The sequence below is a fragment of the Xyrauchen texanus genome, chromosome 18 (assembly GCF_025860055.1).
Source record: "Xyrauchen texanus isolate HMW12.3.18 chromosome 18, RBS_HiC_50CHRs, whole genome shotgun sequence".
Classification (NCBI taxonomy): Eukaryota; Metazoa; Chordata; class Actinopteri; order Cypriniformes; family Catostomidae; genus Xyrauchen; species Xyrauchen texanus.
The window spans coordinates 19,986,144-20,003,638 of NC_068293.1; the positions used below are offsets into that span (position 1 = coordinate 19,986,144).

General features: G+C 42.8%; 1 protein-coding gene across 1 annotated transcript in view; it reads left to right on the forward strand.

The window, feature by feature from the left end:
• The window catches only part of LOC127658974 (DNA repair protein REV1-like), a 49,171-nt gene extending 31,923 nt beyond the window's left edge, over window positions 1-17,248 (forward strand). Inside the window, exons 14-22 of the mRNA XM_052148563.1 lie at window positions 2,564-2,736; window positions 4,919-5,160; window positions 6,519-6,712; window positions 14,717-14,950; window positions 15,059-15,158; window positions 15,241-15,419; window positions 15,525-15,672; window positions 15,786-15,888; window positions 16,013-17,248. Coding sequence (XP_052004523.1) covers window positions 2,564-2,736; window positions 4,919-5,160; window positions 6,519-6,712; window positions 14,717-14,950; window positions 15,059-15,158; window positions 15,241-15,419; window positions 15,525-15,672; window positions 15,786-15,888; window positions 16,013-16,124 — 1,485 coding nt within the window. The 3' untranslated portion in view covers window positions 16,125-17,248. The remainder of the gene's footprint in view (window positions 1-2,563; window positions 2,737-4,918; window positions 5,161-6,518; window positions 6,713-14,716; window positions 14,951-15,058; window positions 15,159-15,240; window positions 15,420-15,524; window positions 15,673-15,785; window positions 15,889-16,012) is intronic.
• Window positions 17,249-17,495: the final 247 nt, after the last annotated feature.

A 17,495-nucleotide genomic window follows, 5' to 3' on the forward strand; every position in this document is an offset into this window, starting at 1 on the left:
CGGCTTTTATTTAAGCGGGCGACATAACGACATAATCTCCTTCAGTCCTGGATTTCACAGTTGAAACACACTTATCTACAGTGGACGGCGCTTCCCTTCCTGAAGACAACCGCTTCCCTGTCGTGCTCCGGTGAGCTAAAAGAGTTGAATATTTCCATGCTTGCTCTGACTGGACTGTCTTTTTCAAGATGCCATCGTGCAAGTGCAGATGTGGGAAACCTGTTCCCACGTCTCTCGGCCACAGGAGCTGTGTGTTCTGTCTGGGCCGCACCCACGCAGAAGCAGTGCTTGTTAAGGCTGAATGCCCACACTGCTATTTAAGCGCAGTGACCCGACCGCTCTCACTCCGTTGCCTCCCTCGGGGACCTGGGGAACGAAGATATGGAGCAAACAGATTGTGAGGCTGTAATTTTAGCTCAGGTCCCGTATGCACCCACACCCCCACACTCTTCTTCCCCTGTCCTGTTCTCTAAAAGTGTTCACCCGCCCTATGGCGCTTTCACCCTCGTGCAGTTCAGTAGTAGTGAACATGGAGAAGAGGACAATGATGATGCTGTATCTCTCACGGCTTCAGACACTGTCAGCTCGTCTGTGTCCCCTAAAAGGCGGAGACCGTTCTTCGACAGCGGATGCGGAGCTTGTCCGCATTTTCACTAAGGCTATAGACAAGCTGGAGCTCGAATGGTCACCTCTGTTAGAGCCAACTCATTCTCGGCTGTACGAGTGGTTTTTGCTGGGCCGCCAAACTAAAACCACCCCGCATAGACCTTGCCCATTTTTTCCAGAGGTCCACGCTGAACTCTCCAAATAGTGGACTTCACCATACTCGGCGAGGCTGTACCTCTCCAATACAGCAGCTTTCACATTCGTCTACTGCGGAGACTAAATGGGATATGGCTAGCTTCCCCTCCATTGAACAGGCGGTATCAGCCCACTTATGTCCCTTGACCCGGAGCGATTGGGTGCTTCATGGGAAATCTGGATGTCCTAGACCGTCCCCTTTGGCTGACTGACATGCGCAATGGGGATGCGTGTCGAGTCGGCCCTCCTCGACACGCCCCCCTGGTCGGCCCTCCTCAACATGCCCCCCTGGTCTCTTCGGCAACGCAATGGAAGCCCTATTGGAGCGCTTCCAGACAGCCCAAAAACAGCAGCTGGCCGAAATGAGGCAGTACCGCTGCTCAACCCAGCTGTTCACGCTCCGCTTCAATGCAGCACCCTCCGAAACGGCAGCACTCTACTCCCCAGGCCCCTCAGGGTCCATCTGAGCCGCTATCTACAGCCACTACGCCAAGGGTCCCGCCCATTGGGAGAACCTTCCTCTGATCAGCCTCAGCATTCCTGACAGTTTGAGCAGCGTGAAGAGGATTCCGCATTGTTCACGGCAGGGCAGCCCTGCCCCCAAGCGGACTCGCACAGAATCCCTGTTCTCTCCTCCCGCCGTTCCTGCTCGGAAGATTGTTCACAATTGTTTATCTGTGCCAATAAAGTGTATGAAAAATGTGCGCACTGCCCACCTTGCTGGCAGTGCGAAAAAAGAAAAATACACAAACACTCACAAAAAGAGCAATGTTCCTTTTTACGCACCCACACACAACCCACAAACCATCAGCCGTGTTAAGCTCTTCGGTGATTTCGTTATCCCTGCTGTCCCAGCGATTTAAATGCGTGGGAATCCCTTCTCTGCATATCAAATTGGGTGTTAACAACTCTATAAAGCGTTGTTACACACTCCAATTTACGAGACAGCCGCCACTCTTCAATGGCGTAATGCCATCCACAATGTCATCTCAAAATGCTCCCATTCTGCATACAGAAATTGACAGCCTGCTACCAGTACAGGCAGTAGAACCTGTCGAGCTCAGCAAGTGTCAAAGCGGCCTTTACAGCCTTATTTTCTAGTTTCAAATTGGGTAGGGCTCTGCCTCTGAACTGTCAGGGCGAGGTTGATTTGTTATACGCTTCCTATAAGCTAAGCATTGTATCTATGACACAATCTCATGTCCAGCCCCTTCTGTACACTCAAGGTATTTACAACGAGAATCACTCTTGAGTGTTATGTGTCCTTTGTTCAATATTGCGGCGTTATCATACACGTTCCCATGATAGTGTGAGCGATGCGATTATAAGTGAGCAAAATCAAAAGGGAACGTTGGTTCCCTGAGATGTTTGGAATGAGACATCACGTAGCTAGTCGCGTTACTGGATGTCACTATCAGGTGGCTCAGCTGCCGTTTTCAGTCGATAAATTCTGACTGATGCCGTTATGCCGCCCGCTTGTATAGAAAGCTGAGTGCCACGTGCTCAATGTCATTTGGCTGAGCAGATGCGAATGCCATTGGCTCAATTCAGTTGCATCTGAATTGGCGTGATCCAATAGGGGTTCAGTAATCAGAAAAAAAAATTGTTCCCGTAAGCATCAGTGAAGCGAGGTTACATACGTAACCGGAGATGTTTTACAAGTAAAAGCTACAAAAGTGGTTCAAATCACCCATTACTTGTTATTGTCCTCAGTCTGTTGACCCATGTCTTTAGCTACTTATTTCTTCTAATGCTTTTCTAGGTTGAAGATGCAGAGTCTTTCCTCACTAACCTATCCATGGAGGTGCAGAAGAGGTTGGAAAGTGCAGGGCTAAAGGGCCGCCGGCTTACACTGAAGGTCATGATGCGGAAAGCAGGGGCCCCTGTAGAGCCAGCCAAATATGGTGGTCATGGTATCTGTGACAACCTGGCCAGGTGACAGATATCAGGATATATTACATCTGTTAGTCCTATTGAATAACCACAGAATTTTTCTGTGTTATTTATTGGCCCCAAATAAGTATTTTAACCCTTTTGGACACACATAAACTCACTCTAAAAATGTCAGAATTAGGTGTTACCAATTTATTGGCCAAACATCCGTATCGGCTGATTTTCGCCTTGTTGACTGCCATCAGCCTATCTGCAAATACGATGTCATTCACCAATGACAGTGGCCGATGTTTATCTGTTTATATGTATTGGTTATTTGCGATCGACTTGGACAACAATTGACCACCCAGATGCAGATTCGGAGAAGATCCAACAGGTTGTACTATACTACCAACACCAAAGCGTTCAATTCTGGTGATTTTGTGATAAGCATTTATTTATTTTCTCGAGTATGAGTAGCAGTCTTGTAACTAATAGCTAATTCATTTCATCCAGTAACCATTCAGACAGACATGTTTTTGCACTAAAAAAGCTAAACTCACCACAACGAATAGTGCAGAACGCATGAGTCTCGAGACACATTTATATCAGTTGAAGGAGTTTTTTTTAACTTGACACAGCATCTAAAAATGCTGCGCGCCTGTGAGAGATACTAAAAACACAGTGAAACGTGATGCAGTTGTCAAAAGACATCCATCTAGCAAATGTTTTACATAGAAGATGATTGAAAAACAGCAGGAGCGGATGCTAAAGCACGTTCAGTTTGAACAGCCCCTTGTTCACATGACAGCGCTAGCTGAAGTTTCTCAAAGTTACCTCTCAAAAAGACTTTTGTTTCACTTGACAGTAGTTAAACTTATCCAGCACTGTATTCAGAAATATCCAGATGCTGTTTTACTGTGTGAAAAACCACTCCAAATGATTCAGTGATGGAGCGCTCTGAACGAATTGTGCTGAATCACGAATCAAATCAGACCATTTTGCAAGTCCGTTTGGCCAATTCAATGAAAAGAACGAACTCAAAAGAATTATTCATTCACAAATTGGGCATTGCTAGTTCTTTTGAAAGAACTAACAGAAATAGGGGGTGCATTTATTTATTGGTGAAATATTCTGATTGTAAAATTTTTTTAGAAGCTCATGGTTCTCACAGTGCTTACAGCTGCAGGCAGCACTTGGCGCTCACTTGCAAAAGTATGGGAAGGTATTTCCTAAGAGGCTAATTTTTGTTTTTTAAAGAGGCCCATATTCAGCCCCATGTTTCAACCTACTGCAAGTTTGTGCTTATTGGAAACACAAGAACTTTGTATTCTGTATTAAAAGCACAAGAGCTGAAAGATAGCCCTGTTTATGTTTGTATTTGTTAATTATATATCTTTTATTCTATATTGTATTGCTTTTATAATCACTTTTACATTTTTAATTTATTTTTGTGAAACATAAATGTAATTAATGTTTGTTGGTCTATGTACTGAAAAATGTGTCGCATTGAGTAGGCAGATGTATAGCAGGCTAAAAATGCTCTTGAAAATGTTATTTTTCACAAAAAGAAAGGAGGTTGTTTCATAAATTTGTATGATTTGAATTTGTGCTCATTCAAAGATGCAGTGTGATGCAGGGTTTAAAGACATACAAATAGATTTTTAGAGATTTTTTTTGTTTCACTGGCACAAAAGGGGGATTAAATAACAACAAAAACAAAATAAACAAACAAAAATAACTGTATCGGCTATCGGTCAAATTGTTATTTTAAACATCGTATCGACCCAGAAATTCCCAATCTGTGCAGCTCTAGTCAGAATTATGAGTTATTGTCCTATATACAAATATTAAACCAAACTGGAATCTGCAAACAGATAATACTAAAGCTTTTCTTTGAGCTAACTTCACTTTTTAGTGAAGTTGTATGATGTCAATTTCCCTCAAGTTCGCTAGTCAGTATTGACATGTTCACTGATATTTGACAACCAGTATGTGTAAAAAAAAAAAAAAAAAAAGTCTTAATTTTGAACAATAAACCAATTGTGCTTTTATTTGAAACCTAAAAAGATGTTTTGTGAAATATTTGCTTTAACTATGTTGAGCTATTTCTTTAAAAGAATTGGCGGTTGATATTTGCTAGACAATGACATTTTTACAATACATGTTTAAGTGTGGCTTAAGTGTCCAATACTTTTTGGGGACACTGTATGTTTGTGAATTTATTATTAATGTCACTCTACAGGTCTGCTTTGCTAGCTCAGGCCACAGACAGCGGTCAGGTGATTGCAGGAGAAGCCATTAAGCTTTTCCATGCCATGAAGTTGGATGTAAAGGACATGAGAGGAGTGGGGCTTCAGATGCAGCAGTTGGACGGAACACACACAGATCCATCAGATCAAGGGCTCTCTCGTGGCCGCTCCATCAAAGACCTGCTGTTGGCCAGAAAGCCACCCCATAGTCAAAGGAAAGACCCTATTGTACAAGGTCAGAGGAGTCAGAAGTTTACATACACTTAGGATGAAGTTGAGTTTTTAACCACTCCACAGATTTAATATAAGCAAACTATAGTTTTGGCAAGTCATTTAGGACATCTACTTTGTGCGTGACATCAGTAATTTTTCCAACAATTGTTTACAGAAAGATTGTTTTACTTTTATTAGACTATATCAAAATTCCAGTGGGTCAGGAGTTTACATTTAAGTTATACACAAGTTAAATGTGCCTTCAAGCAGCTTGGAAAATTCCAGAAAATGATTTCAAGCCTTTAGTCAATTAGCCAATTAGCTTCTGTTTGGAGTTTTACTGAATTGGAGATGTACCTGTAGATGTATGTTAAGGCCTACCTTCAAACTCAGTGCTGCTTTCCTTGACTTCATGGGACATTCAAAAGAAATCAGCCAAGACCTCAGAAAAGAATTGTGGACCTCCTCAAGTCTGGTTCATCCTTGGGAGCAATTTCCAAATGCCTGAACATACCATGTTCATTTGTACAAACAATAGTATGCAAGTATAAACACCATGGGACCACGCAGCCATCATACCGCTCAGGAAGGAGACGTATTCTGTCTCCTAGAGATGAACGCTATTTAGTTATGAAAAGTGCAAATCAATCCCAGAACAACAGCAAAGGACCTTGTGAAGTTGCTGGAGGGAACGGGTAGACAATTATCTATATCCACAGGAAAATGAGTCCTATATCGACATAACCTGAAAGGCTGCTCAGCAAGGAAGTATCCACCGCTCCAAAACCACCATAAAAAAGCCAGACTACAGTTTGCAAGTGCACATGGGGACAAAGATCTTACATTTAGAAAAAATGTCCTCTGGTCTGTTGAAACACAAATTGAATTGTTTCACCATAATGACCATCGTTATGTTTGGAGGAAAAAGGGTGAGGATTGCAAGCTGAAGAACACCATCCCAACCATGAATCATGGGGGTAGCAGCATCATGTTGTGGGGGTGATTTGCTGCAGGAGGGACTGGTGCACTTCACAAAATAGATGGCATCAATAGATGGACACAATGGTGTCCACGGTCCAGTGGGCAATCCCACTGGGAATGTGATGAAAGTAATAAAAGCTGAAATAAATAATTCTCTCTTCTAGTATTCTGACATTTCACATTCTTAAAATAAAGTAGCGATCCATAACTGTCCCAAGACAGGGAATGTTTTATACGATTAAATGTCAGGACTTGTGAAAAACTGAGTTTAAATGTATTTGGCAAAGGTGTATATAAACTTCTGACTTCAGCTGTATAATCTTAATCTATGCAAGTCCTTGCAGAATATATGTTGGTATCCAACTCTTAACAGAGTTTCCTTGTTGCTTTGTTTTGTAGATGACTTAACCAGCATTTCATCATCTAGAGCTTTCTCCTCCAATCAGGAGAAAGTTGTCCCTCTCACATCATCAACCTCCACCTTGTCGGATCCAATACCTGGGACAAGTAAAGGAGTACTTCCCGATCCACACACCCCCAACCATGTCAGGACATGCCTTAACCTCAGCATTGAGGTGCCATCTCCCTCTCAGGTTTGAGATCTCCTTGCTTGAATGAAGAATTCTATTTAAAGATTGTGCTTTGTAGGGATGTCCCAATACTGTAGTCATGTACTTGTACTGGTAAAATTGCTCTGTTACCTAAAACAATATCAATTGATGTACAAATGTCATTTTGTAAACATACAGCGAACAGATTAAAATCGTGATATATCCCAGTGTGATTATGAATCCGGAAAGGCTGCGATTTAAGCATTTTTGTGATTACTGGACTATGAATGAAAACTATTTATGGCATTATTTTTGAAGATATCTTCACTATGCAACATTTTTCACAAGTGCCTAAAGTGTGTGTGTGTGTCTGTCTGTCTGTGTCTGTCTGTCTGTCTGTCTGTCTGTGTCCGTCTGTCTGTCTGTCTGTCTGTCTGTGTCTGCCTGTCTGTCTGTCTGTCTTTCTTTCTTTGTGGGGACCAAATGTCCCCATAAGGATAGTAAAACCCGAAATTTTTGACCTTGTGGGGACATTTTGTCGGTCCCCATGAGGAAAACAGCTTATAAATCATACTAAATTATGTTTTTTGAAAATGTAAAAATGCAGAAAGTTTTCTGTGAGGTTTAGGGGATAGAATATAAAGTTTGTACAGTATAAAAACCATTATGTCTATGGAAAGTCCCCATAAAACATGGAAACACAACGTGTGTGTGTGTGTGTGTGTGTGTGAGAGACACAGTTGCTGGAATTTTGGCCCATTCCTCCTGACAGACCTGGTGTAACTGAGTCAGGTTTGCAGGCCTCCTTGTTCACACATGCTTTTTCTGTTCTGCCCTCAAATTTTGATTGAGGTCAGGGCTTTGTGATGGCCACTCCAATACCTTTTGTCCTTAAGCCACCTTGCCACAATTTTGGAGGTATGCTTGAGGTCATTGTCCATTTGGAAGACCCATTTGCAACCAAGCTTTAACTTCCTGGCTGATGTCTTGAGATGCTGCTTCAATATAGCCACATAATTTTCCTTCCTCATGATGCCATCTATTTTGCGAAGTACAAAAGTCCCTCCTGCAGCAAAGCACCCCCACAACATGATGGTGCCACCCCCATGCTTTACGGTTGGGATGGTGTTCTTCGGCATGAAAGCCTCACCCTTTTTCCTCCAAACATAACGATGGTCATTATGTTTTTGTTTCATAAGACCAGAGGACATTTCTCAAAATGTCCCCATGGGCACTTGCAAACTGTAGTCTGGCTTTTTTATGGCAGTTTTGGAGCAGTGACATCTTCCTTACTGAGCAGCCTTTCAGGTTATGTCGATATAGGACTAATTTTACTGTGGATATAGATACTTGTCTACCTGTTTTCTCCAGCATCTTCACAAGGTCCTTTGCTGTGTTTCTGGGATTGTTTTGCACGTTTTGCACTAAACTACGTTCATATCTTGGACAGAATGCATCTCCTTCCTGGGCGGTATGATGGCTGCGTGGTCCAGTGGTGTTCATACTTGTATTCTATTGTTTGTACAGATGAACTTGGTACCTTCAGACATTTGGAAATTGCTCCCAAGGATGAACCTGATTTGTGGAGGTCCACAATTGCTCCCAAGGATGAACCAGATTTGTGGAGGTCCACAATTTTTTTTCTGAGATCTTGGCTGATTTCTTTGATTGTCCCATGATGTCAAGCAAAGAGGCACTGAATTTGAAGGTAGGCCTTAACATACATCCACAGGTACACCTCCAATTAACTCCAATTAGCCTGTCAGACACTTAATTAGGCTTGACATTATTTTCTGGAATTTTCCAAGCTGCTTAAGGCACAGTTAACTTGGTGTATTTAAACTTCCGACTCGTTAGAATTGTGATATTGTCATAAATGCCAGCCGTGGCCTAGAGTGTTAGATGTGGCTGGGGCTAACGCTATAACATGCATCGGGGAAGGCGTTCTTTTCCTATCCTATTCTTTCAGGGGGGAAAGACCCCGCCCAGCAGAGGAGGTTAACCATTGGCAAAATACGGCACATGGGCTTACCAGACATATAAGCAGGTGGCACGGTGGTAGGTCCTGCCTCGATGGGGAGGAGCTCTACAAACACAGCGACCGGGGGACGGAGGGAACTCTGCCCAAGGGAGATGCGGGTGCGCCGACAGGGGGACCGTACCACGGAAAATACATCACAGGAGATTATCGGAATAATCAGAACCTGTGGCGCACCTGTTCCAGTACAGGCAATTAGGTGCCTGTGATGGGTCTGGCTGCGAACTCCTCCGCTTTATTCGCAGTCAGAAGGCTAGGGAGGAGGACATCCTGGGTCCAGGAGATTATCGGAATAATCAGAACCTGTGGAGCACCTGTTCCAGTACAGGCAATTAGGTGCCTGTGGTGGGTCTGGCTGCGAACTCCTCCGCTTTATTCGCAGTCAGAGGGCTAGGGAGGAGGACATCCTGGGTCCTTGACTTGTGAAGGAGAAAGGCACTATGCGCAAGCGAAACGCCTGGCCAGCTGTTATATGTCATATTACAGAATTCTACATGTTCAGACCTGTCAAAACACAGGACGAGGATCGGCTCAACCCGGAGATTGTACAATCTCGCGAAGATATTGGGTGTTGCTCTGCAGGTGTCGCCGAATAGGCCTATCTGGGAGATGGGGGCATTGAGAAAGGGAGCAGATCGTGGGTAGAAGGTGCGACGCGGGGGAACTGGGCGTCTTTCCCCCAGAAGAAGGAAATCCGTGAACGCAACGTTGCCATGGTCATGTTCTCGCAGTGAGAACATGAACCGTCCACAAACGCTGCCTCGGTGTGATCTCTGCCCAGACACGTGAGGCAGTGCCCGTGGCCGTCAGATGCAGAGAGGTAACAAACGCATCCAGGAATGACACATAGACTGAAGGGCATCTTGAAAAAGATGCATCTTTAAAAAGAGGTTCAACGTCAATGTGCTTACACTTTTAGAAAAATATACTCCCTTTTTTTAGAGGGCTGTCGACGCGCCCAGCGGCGTAGTCTGCACTGGTGTGCAGAAGAAGAGAAAAGCAGCTGAAATGCGCCGTATCTCCAACAGCGTATGCTCTTTAGAGGTAGAACAGCAGTGGGTTTTACTCCGCTCGTTGAAATACAACCGCTCTGCTCCAAAGAAAAAACAGACACACAGTTTCCTCCTTTTATAACATTATGTCCAGGGGAGGGGCATGCAAATTCTGTTGAAAATTCTATTCTCATTGACCTTTTCTCAAAGATAAGAGGTAACCGAGGCTCTCAAGAGAGACCCCTAGTGTCACTACATCGACACAAAATTGAGTGAGTGACAGAAGGGGAACTATAGTTTGCTAATATGAAATCTGTGGAGTGGTTAAATTTTGTTTTAATGACCTCATCTTAAGTGAATGTAAACTTCTGACTTTGTGCGTGTGTGTATACAGCCATGGCCAAAAGTATTGGCAGTGACATAAATTTTGTGTTTTGTAAAGTTTGCTGCTTCAGTATTTGTATATAATTTTTTTTGACATGTTTCTATGGTATACTGGAAAAAAATTATAAGCACCTCTGCAATTTTCTCTGGCATGCTGGATATCAACTTCTGGGCCAAATCCTGACTGATGGCGATCCATTCTTGCCTTATTAGTGCTCGGAGTTGATCACAATTTGTGGGCTTCTGCTTGTCCACTCTTCTTTTGAGGATTGACCACAGGTTCTCTATGGGATTAAGATCCTGGGAGTTGCCTGGCCTCGGATACAAAATGTCAATGTAATGATCTCTGAGCCACTTCATTATCACTCTTGCCTTGTGACATGGTGCTCCATCATGCTGGAAAATACACAGATCATCACCAAATTGCTCCTGGATCATTGCGAGAAGATGCTCTTGCAGGACTTTTTGATACCATTCTTTGTTCATGGCAGTGTTTTTGGGCAGATTTGTGAGAGAGCCCACTCCCTTGGATGAAAAGCAACCCCACACATGGATGGTCTCAGGATGCTTCACTGTTTGCACGTCACAGGACTCATGGTAGCGTTCACCTTTTCTTCTCCAGACTATCGATTTTCCAGATGTCCCAAACAGTCGGAAGGGGGCTTCATCAGAGAAAATAACTGTGCACCAGTCATCTGCTGTCCAGTCCTTGTACTTCCTGCAGAATTTCAGTATGTCCTTGATGTTTTCCTTGGAGAGAAGTGGCATCTTTGCTGCCCTTCTTGACACCAGGCCATTGTCCAAAAGTCTTCACCACACTGAGCATCCAGATGCACTCACCAACCTGCTGCCAATATTGAGTAAGATCTGTACTGGTGGTGACACGATTCCGTTGCTGACTCCTCAGGACATTTATTTACATTTATTCATTTGGCAGACGCTTTTATCCAAAGCGACTTACAAAAGAGGAAGAACATCAGCGAATCATCTTAGGGAGACAGTGGTACAAAAAAAGTGCCATATTACAAAGTTTCACTATCATCATAATAGTATACAAAACAGATTTAAGTGCAACAAGAAATGTAAATATATATATATATATATATTTTTTTTTTTTTTTTTATTTATTTTTTTATTGACCGGTTAAGTGCTTTTGGAAAAGATGTGTTTTTAGCCGCTTTTTGAAGATAGAGAGTGAGTTAGCTTCCCGGATTGAGTTGGGAAGGTCATTCCACCACCGTGGTATGATGAAACTGAAAGTCCGGGAAAGTGTTTTGGTGCCTCTTTGTTTTGGTACGACAAGGCGACGTTCCTTAGCCGAATCGCAGGCTTCTGGTGGGAACGTAGCTCTGCATAAATGTTTTAAGGTATGCTGGAGCAGACCCAGTGACTGTTTTATATGCCAGCATCAGGGCCTTGAATTTAAAACGGGCATGAACCGGCAGCCAGTGGAGAGAGACAAAGAGTGGTGTAACATGTGCTCTCTTAGTTTCATTAAAGACCAGACATGCTGCTGCATTCTGGATCATTTGGAGAGGTCTAATAGCACATGCAGGAAGGCCTGCAATGAGAGCGTTACAGTAGTCCAGTCTAGTTATGACAAGGGACTGAACGAGCAGTTGTGTGGCATGTACAGAGAGGAAGGGTCTTATCTTCCTGATATTGTAGAGTGTAAATCTACAAGATCTTGCAGTTTTTGAAATGTGGTCTGTGAAATTTAGCTCATCATCAATGGTTACCCCTAGATTTCTGACCGCTTTGGAAGGCTGAAACTGTAGTTGGACCCAGCTGCACGGTGATGTTGTGTTCAACAGCCGGGTTGGCTGGAAAGACAAGGAGTTCGGTCTTGGCAGGGTTGAGTTGAAGGTGGTGTTCCTTCATCCAGGCCGAGATGTCTGCCAGACAGGCAGCGATTCGAACGGTCACTGTGGTGTCGCTGGGCTGGAAAGACAAGTATAGTTAGCGTGTCATCAGCGTAGCAGTGGTAAGAGAAACCATGTGACTGGATGATGGGTCCCAGTGATGTTGTGTATATGGAGAAGAGAAGTGGCCCAAGCACTGATCCCTGAGGTACCCCAGTAAGTAACTTGTGTGGCTTGGATACTTCCCCTCCATGCTACCTCAAAGGACCTTTCTGAGAGATAAGAGTTGAACCAGTCAAGCACAGTTCCAGTGATACCCAGTTTAGAGAGGGTGGAGAGTAGGATCTGATGGTTGACTGTGTCAAAGGCAGCAGAAAGGTCCAGCAAAATCAGAACGGACGATCTCGATTCAGCTCTCGCCTGTCTCAGCGACTCGATGACAGACAGCAGGGCAGTCTCAGTGGAGTGTCCACTTTTGAAGCCCGACTGATTGTCATCCAGCAGCTTGTTCTGTGAGAGATAGGCGGAGATCTGATTGAAAACTGCCCTTTCAAGTGTTTTTGCCATGAATGGGATGAGAGAGACTGGTCTGTAGTGTTCTATCTGTGTGGGGTTAAGTGCAGGTTTTTTCAGCAGTGGGGTTACTCGAGCCTGCTTAAATGTAGTGGGAAAAGTGCCTGCAAGAAGGGATGTGTTAATTATGTGTGTAAGTGCCGGTAGGATGGACGGAGAGATGGCCTGGAGAAGGTGTGATGGAATGGGGTCAAGGGAACAGGTTGTGGTGTGGTTGGAGAGGAGGAGTTTAGAGACCTCAGTGTCAGTTAAAGGAGAGAACATAGGGAAAGAAGGGTTGCATACAGGAGCCAGGTGTTTGACAGGGTGTGGTGCTGTGAATGTATTGCTGATGGCTGTAACCTTATCAGTAAAAAATGTGGCGTAATATATCTGCTGTCAGTGATGTGTCAGGTGGTGGAGGGGAGGGCAGAGAAGTGTGTTAAATGTTCTAAACAAGCTACGAGTGTCTGTGGTGCTGTTGATCTTGGTCTGGTAATATGAAGTTTTTGCAGTTTTAACGTTATTTGAAAAAGTTGCGAGCAGAAGCTGATATTTACCTAGATCAGCTGGATCTTTAGATTTCCGCCATCTCCTCTCAGCTGCCCTGAGATCAGTCCGATGTTCACGAAGGACGCCAGACAGCCAGGGGCTGGGTGGTGTAGTCCGTGCTGGTCTAGAGGAGAGAGGACAGATGTTGTCTAGACAGGTTGTTAAAGTAGAGCTAAGTGTGTCTGTGGCTGTGTTCACATCAAGCATGGAAAATACATTTATTGTGGGAAGAGAGGCAGAGACATCAGTGGAAAGGCGAGAGGGTGAGAGGGAACGGAGGTTACGGCGAAAGGAAACCAAAGGTGGGGTCGGTTTTACAATGGATGGGAGAATCATGTTGAATTGAACAAAGTAGTGATCAGAAACATGTAAAGGTGTAACAAGAATATTAGAGGTGGTACAGTTACGTGTAAAAATGAGGTCCAGCTGGTTGCCCGACCTGTGAGTTGCTGTGGTGTGTAGTCTTTCCAAGTCAAATGAGGCCAGAAGAGTATTCAGTTCAATGGCCTGGGGTTTGTCCTGGTGTATGTTGAAATCACCAAGAACCACAAGTGGCCTGCCATCCTCTGGCAAGGAGGACAGCAGGACATCCAATTCCTCAAGAAAGCTTGTCAGCTGACCTGGGGGGCGATAGATGACAACAACATGTAATTTTGTGGGTTGCATTGTAGTAATGGCATGGAATTCAAAAGATGTATTGTTACATAGTGAAGCATGTGGTGAAAAAGTCCAGTTATTATGAATGAGCAAACCTGTTCCCCCACCCCTACCAGTATGTCGAGGGGTGTGTGAGAAGAAGTTGTTAGAGAGAGCAGCAGGTGTTGCTGTATCCTCAGGAGGAGACGGTTCTGGCACTTGCTGGACACTCTGGGACATCCTGAAGCCTTCTTCACTGCAGTCAAACGTCTCTCCTTGAAGTTCTTGATGATCTGGTAAATGGTTCTTTCAGGTGCAATATTATTTGCAGCAATTTCCTTGCATGTAAGGCCATTTCGATGATGGCTGCACATATTTCTTTAGAGGTAACCATTGCTAACAAGAACACAATGATTGGAAGAACTTCCCTCCTTTTATAGAAATCAGCCTGCTGTTATAATCCAATCAGAATGATAGTGATTTGACCTGACTAATACTCGCTCACTCATTCCCAGGTGCTGTGAAATGATGTTAGCCAGTCATTTTGTGCCAGGGCCAAAAAACAGTTAAATTTGTTTTTTTGTGATAAATGTTTTTTGGCTAATGAAGCTTTTTGCAATTATTTAAAATGCATCTGAGCACAATAATCTAGAAACAATGTGAATCAACACCACAACAACGACAAAATGACAACATTACAAAAATGTAACGTATCGGCGAGTGCTGGTACGCGTACTCGGTCTCCAAAAGATTTAATTGGGACATCCCTATTGGTTTGTGTAAGCCCTTATTTATTTTTATTTTTTTTATCATAATTAAGGGGGGTGATGACAACATTCAGTGACTTAACACCAACTATGCAAAATATGACTGAATCCGTTTATTGTACTTGACTAGTCCATTTTTTTCTAAACAGAATAAAAAAATGTGTCTCAAACTACAGAAAGACAGCCTTTCCATCACTATCCATTCCTAATTAATTATCCCACTTACAAAGTGAAATATTAGCCCTTGTATCCCCTCATTTCAGGTGGATCATTCTGTGTTTGAAGCTTTACCTGCAGAGCTTAGGAAACAGGTGGAGCAATCCTGGACCCACAGAGAGGAGCGTCCCAGTACCTCATTTTATCTCTCAGCCCCATCTAGAACCTCCTCTTTTCCACCTTCAGGTCCACCACCTGGCACCCTTGTACTACAGCTCCCAAATCAACCTGGACAAGCATGTACAACTGGCATTGTGCTGGAACTACCAGACTTCTCCCAGGTACATTCTGTTAAAATCTCCACATAAGCAGGTAAACTTGGTGAAATGGTGATGCATGATGTGACATGAGTTCAGACATCCATGCGTTTTTGCTTGAACATTGTGCAGGTTGATCCAGATGTGTTTGCAGCGCTTCCCAAAGAACTACAGGAAGAGCTATGTTCAGCTTACAGACACAAAAGAAATGCTGAAGCTCAAGGTGGTTTAGGTCAGTAAAAATTAGTAATCAACCATAGTGTGTTGCCAGAAAAAAAACTGTCTCTAAAAGCTTTTTATCTTTCTTTCTTTAGGGGAACAAAAAAAACAATTTCCTCAACTAAAGCAGCCTGCTGTGGGGAAAATCAAACAGCGCTACAAGAGGAGAAATGCTAGTCCATCCAAAAAGGGGCCCAGTCCCCTAAAAAAAAGATTTTCTGGAAACAACCCTTCCAAGTCTAGCCCCTCCAAATTTCTTCCTCTGCCACTCAAAGTAAGCCATTTCATTTCAAATCAACTCTGTTTTCAAGGTTTGGTATTTAATCATTTAATAATTGTGGTCTGATATTTATCTGAATTATTTTCCCCTCATGTGTAGACAGAAAATATATGTTGCCCATCCTCCCTGAGCACAGATGTCCCAGAGACATCCAAATTTAATTCCCGTCCAGTCCCGACCTTAGCTGGAGCTTTTGAGTTCAGTGACCTCAGAACTCTGCTTTGTGAATGGGTCACCACAATCTCAGGTGGGCCAGAACGACAGTTTGCATACCATATGAGGCTAAAGAGGTAGCCTGCTTTCTTTATCAAATGTATGTATTTGTACCTGGTTTAACTGTGTGGTGATGCATCCTCTCAGATCCAATGGAAGAGGACATTCTACAGGTGGTGAAGTACTGCACTGAACTTGTGGAAGATAAAGACTTGGAGAAACTCTACTTTGTCATCAAATACATGAAGAGGTATTTTTCTGTCTTTGCTCCTTTATTAACATTTCTCCCAGCTCCCATTATTATAAAGTATTACTTGTCATTTGGGTTGTATAATTAATCCCCCCATATTCATTATTTTAACTGTTAATCTCAGACTTATGCAGCAGTCAACGGAGTCTGTATGGAGCATGGCCTTTGACTTCATCCTTGACAATGTGCAGGTAGTGGTACAGCAAACCTATGGTAGCACTCTGAAGATCACATAGGAGGACTGTCCAAACCTCAGTCACTGTGACATCAGCCTAGTCCTGCCACTTCATCATGATGTGTGTGAGAGATTGAGAGAAGAAAACGGCTTGACTCTGCCAATCAATGTAGCATCGCTGCTTGTTCTCTTTGATTCGTGCTTCTCAGAGAACACAAGGGACATCTGAGGACTAAAATATCAAGCCAATGATGAGTTAGGGTGATTAGGAACCATTGGGCATATCAGCTTTGTTCAGAAGCAACTGAACACTGATTTTTTTCCTCATCATGATGTCAGCATTCTAGACTAATGTCTAGAGGAGCTTTTTTGAATACCATAAACCAAGATTTTGAAAGAGATTTGTCAAAGCAATCCTGTTTGCTAATTGGATTTTTTTTTTCCTTCCCTGTCTTTTCAACATTTCTTCTTCTTGTACTCCAGAACCTATGTTTATCTTTTGAGTCTGGCCTCAGAAGTATTAAACAGACTTGGTAGCAAAGCAGAATGGAGTGGCATTTTACTTGCCCTTTATAGGTCAGACTGAGATGTTGAAAGTAAAACTAGGGAACAAAACATCTTGTGGCAGATTTTAGCATGTGGATACTAACATTTATGTAAAAGCTAACCTTTTATGTTTTTGCCTAGATTTAAAAAAGTATATTACTCCTCATTGATTATTTCTTGATGTACATTTGTATGTGTCAAAGAACTGAAAGACATGAATATTTATGTAGAAAAAGATCAAAACATTGGCCAGGTTAATTTGAGTAAACTCTCCTGTCATGCTTCTCAGTCTTAAATGTGGAAATGGCGCTAGAGGAAATTAAAGGATTTTTCAGATGTGAACAGATCATGGTGGATACTTCCGTACAACATGAACCAGGTTACACAGTTCGTATTTACACGTTTGGCTTTGTGAATGAGCAGAATGTACTTGACTCCAATAATGTTTTATGTTTATACTCATCTTGGTTTAAAGAAGGTGTTCATGAGTTAAGACATATTTTATCGCACACTGTAACATGACATTACAGAGGGGAAGCGTATTTGTTCATAAATTGGTTGTGACAGACTGACTCGTGCCTGAAGACCTGAAGCTGTGACATAATTTGTATGTTTTCTAAATTTGCAAATAAATTTGGATAAGTGATATTCTATCATCTTTGTTTTAGTTGTATGAATGTATAATTTGTGGATCAGTATATATATATATATATATATATATATATATATATATATATATATATATATATATATATATATATATATATATATACACACTCACCTAAAGGATTATTAGGAACACCTGTTCAATTTCTCATTAATGCAATTATCTAATCAACCAATCACATGGCAGTTGCTTCAATGCATTTAGGGGTGTGGTCCTGGT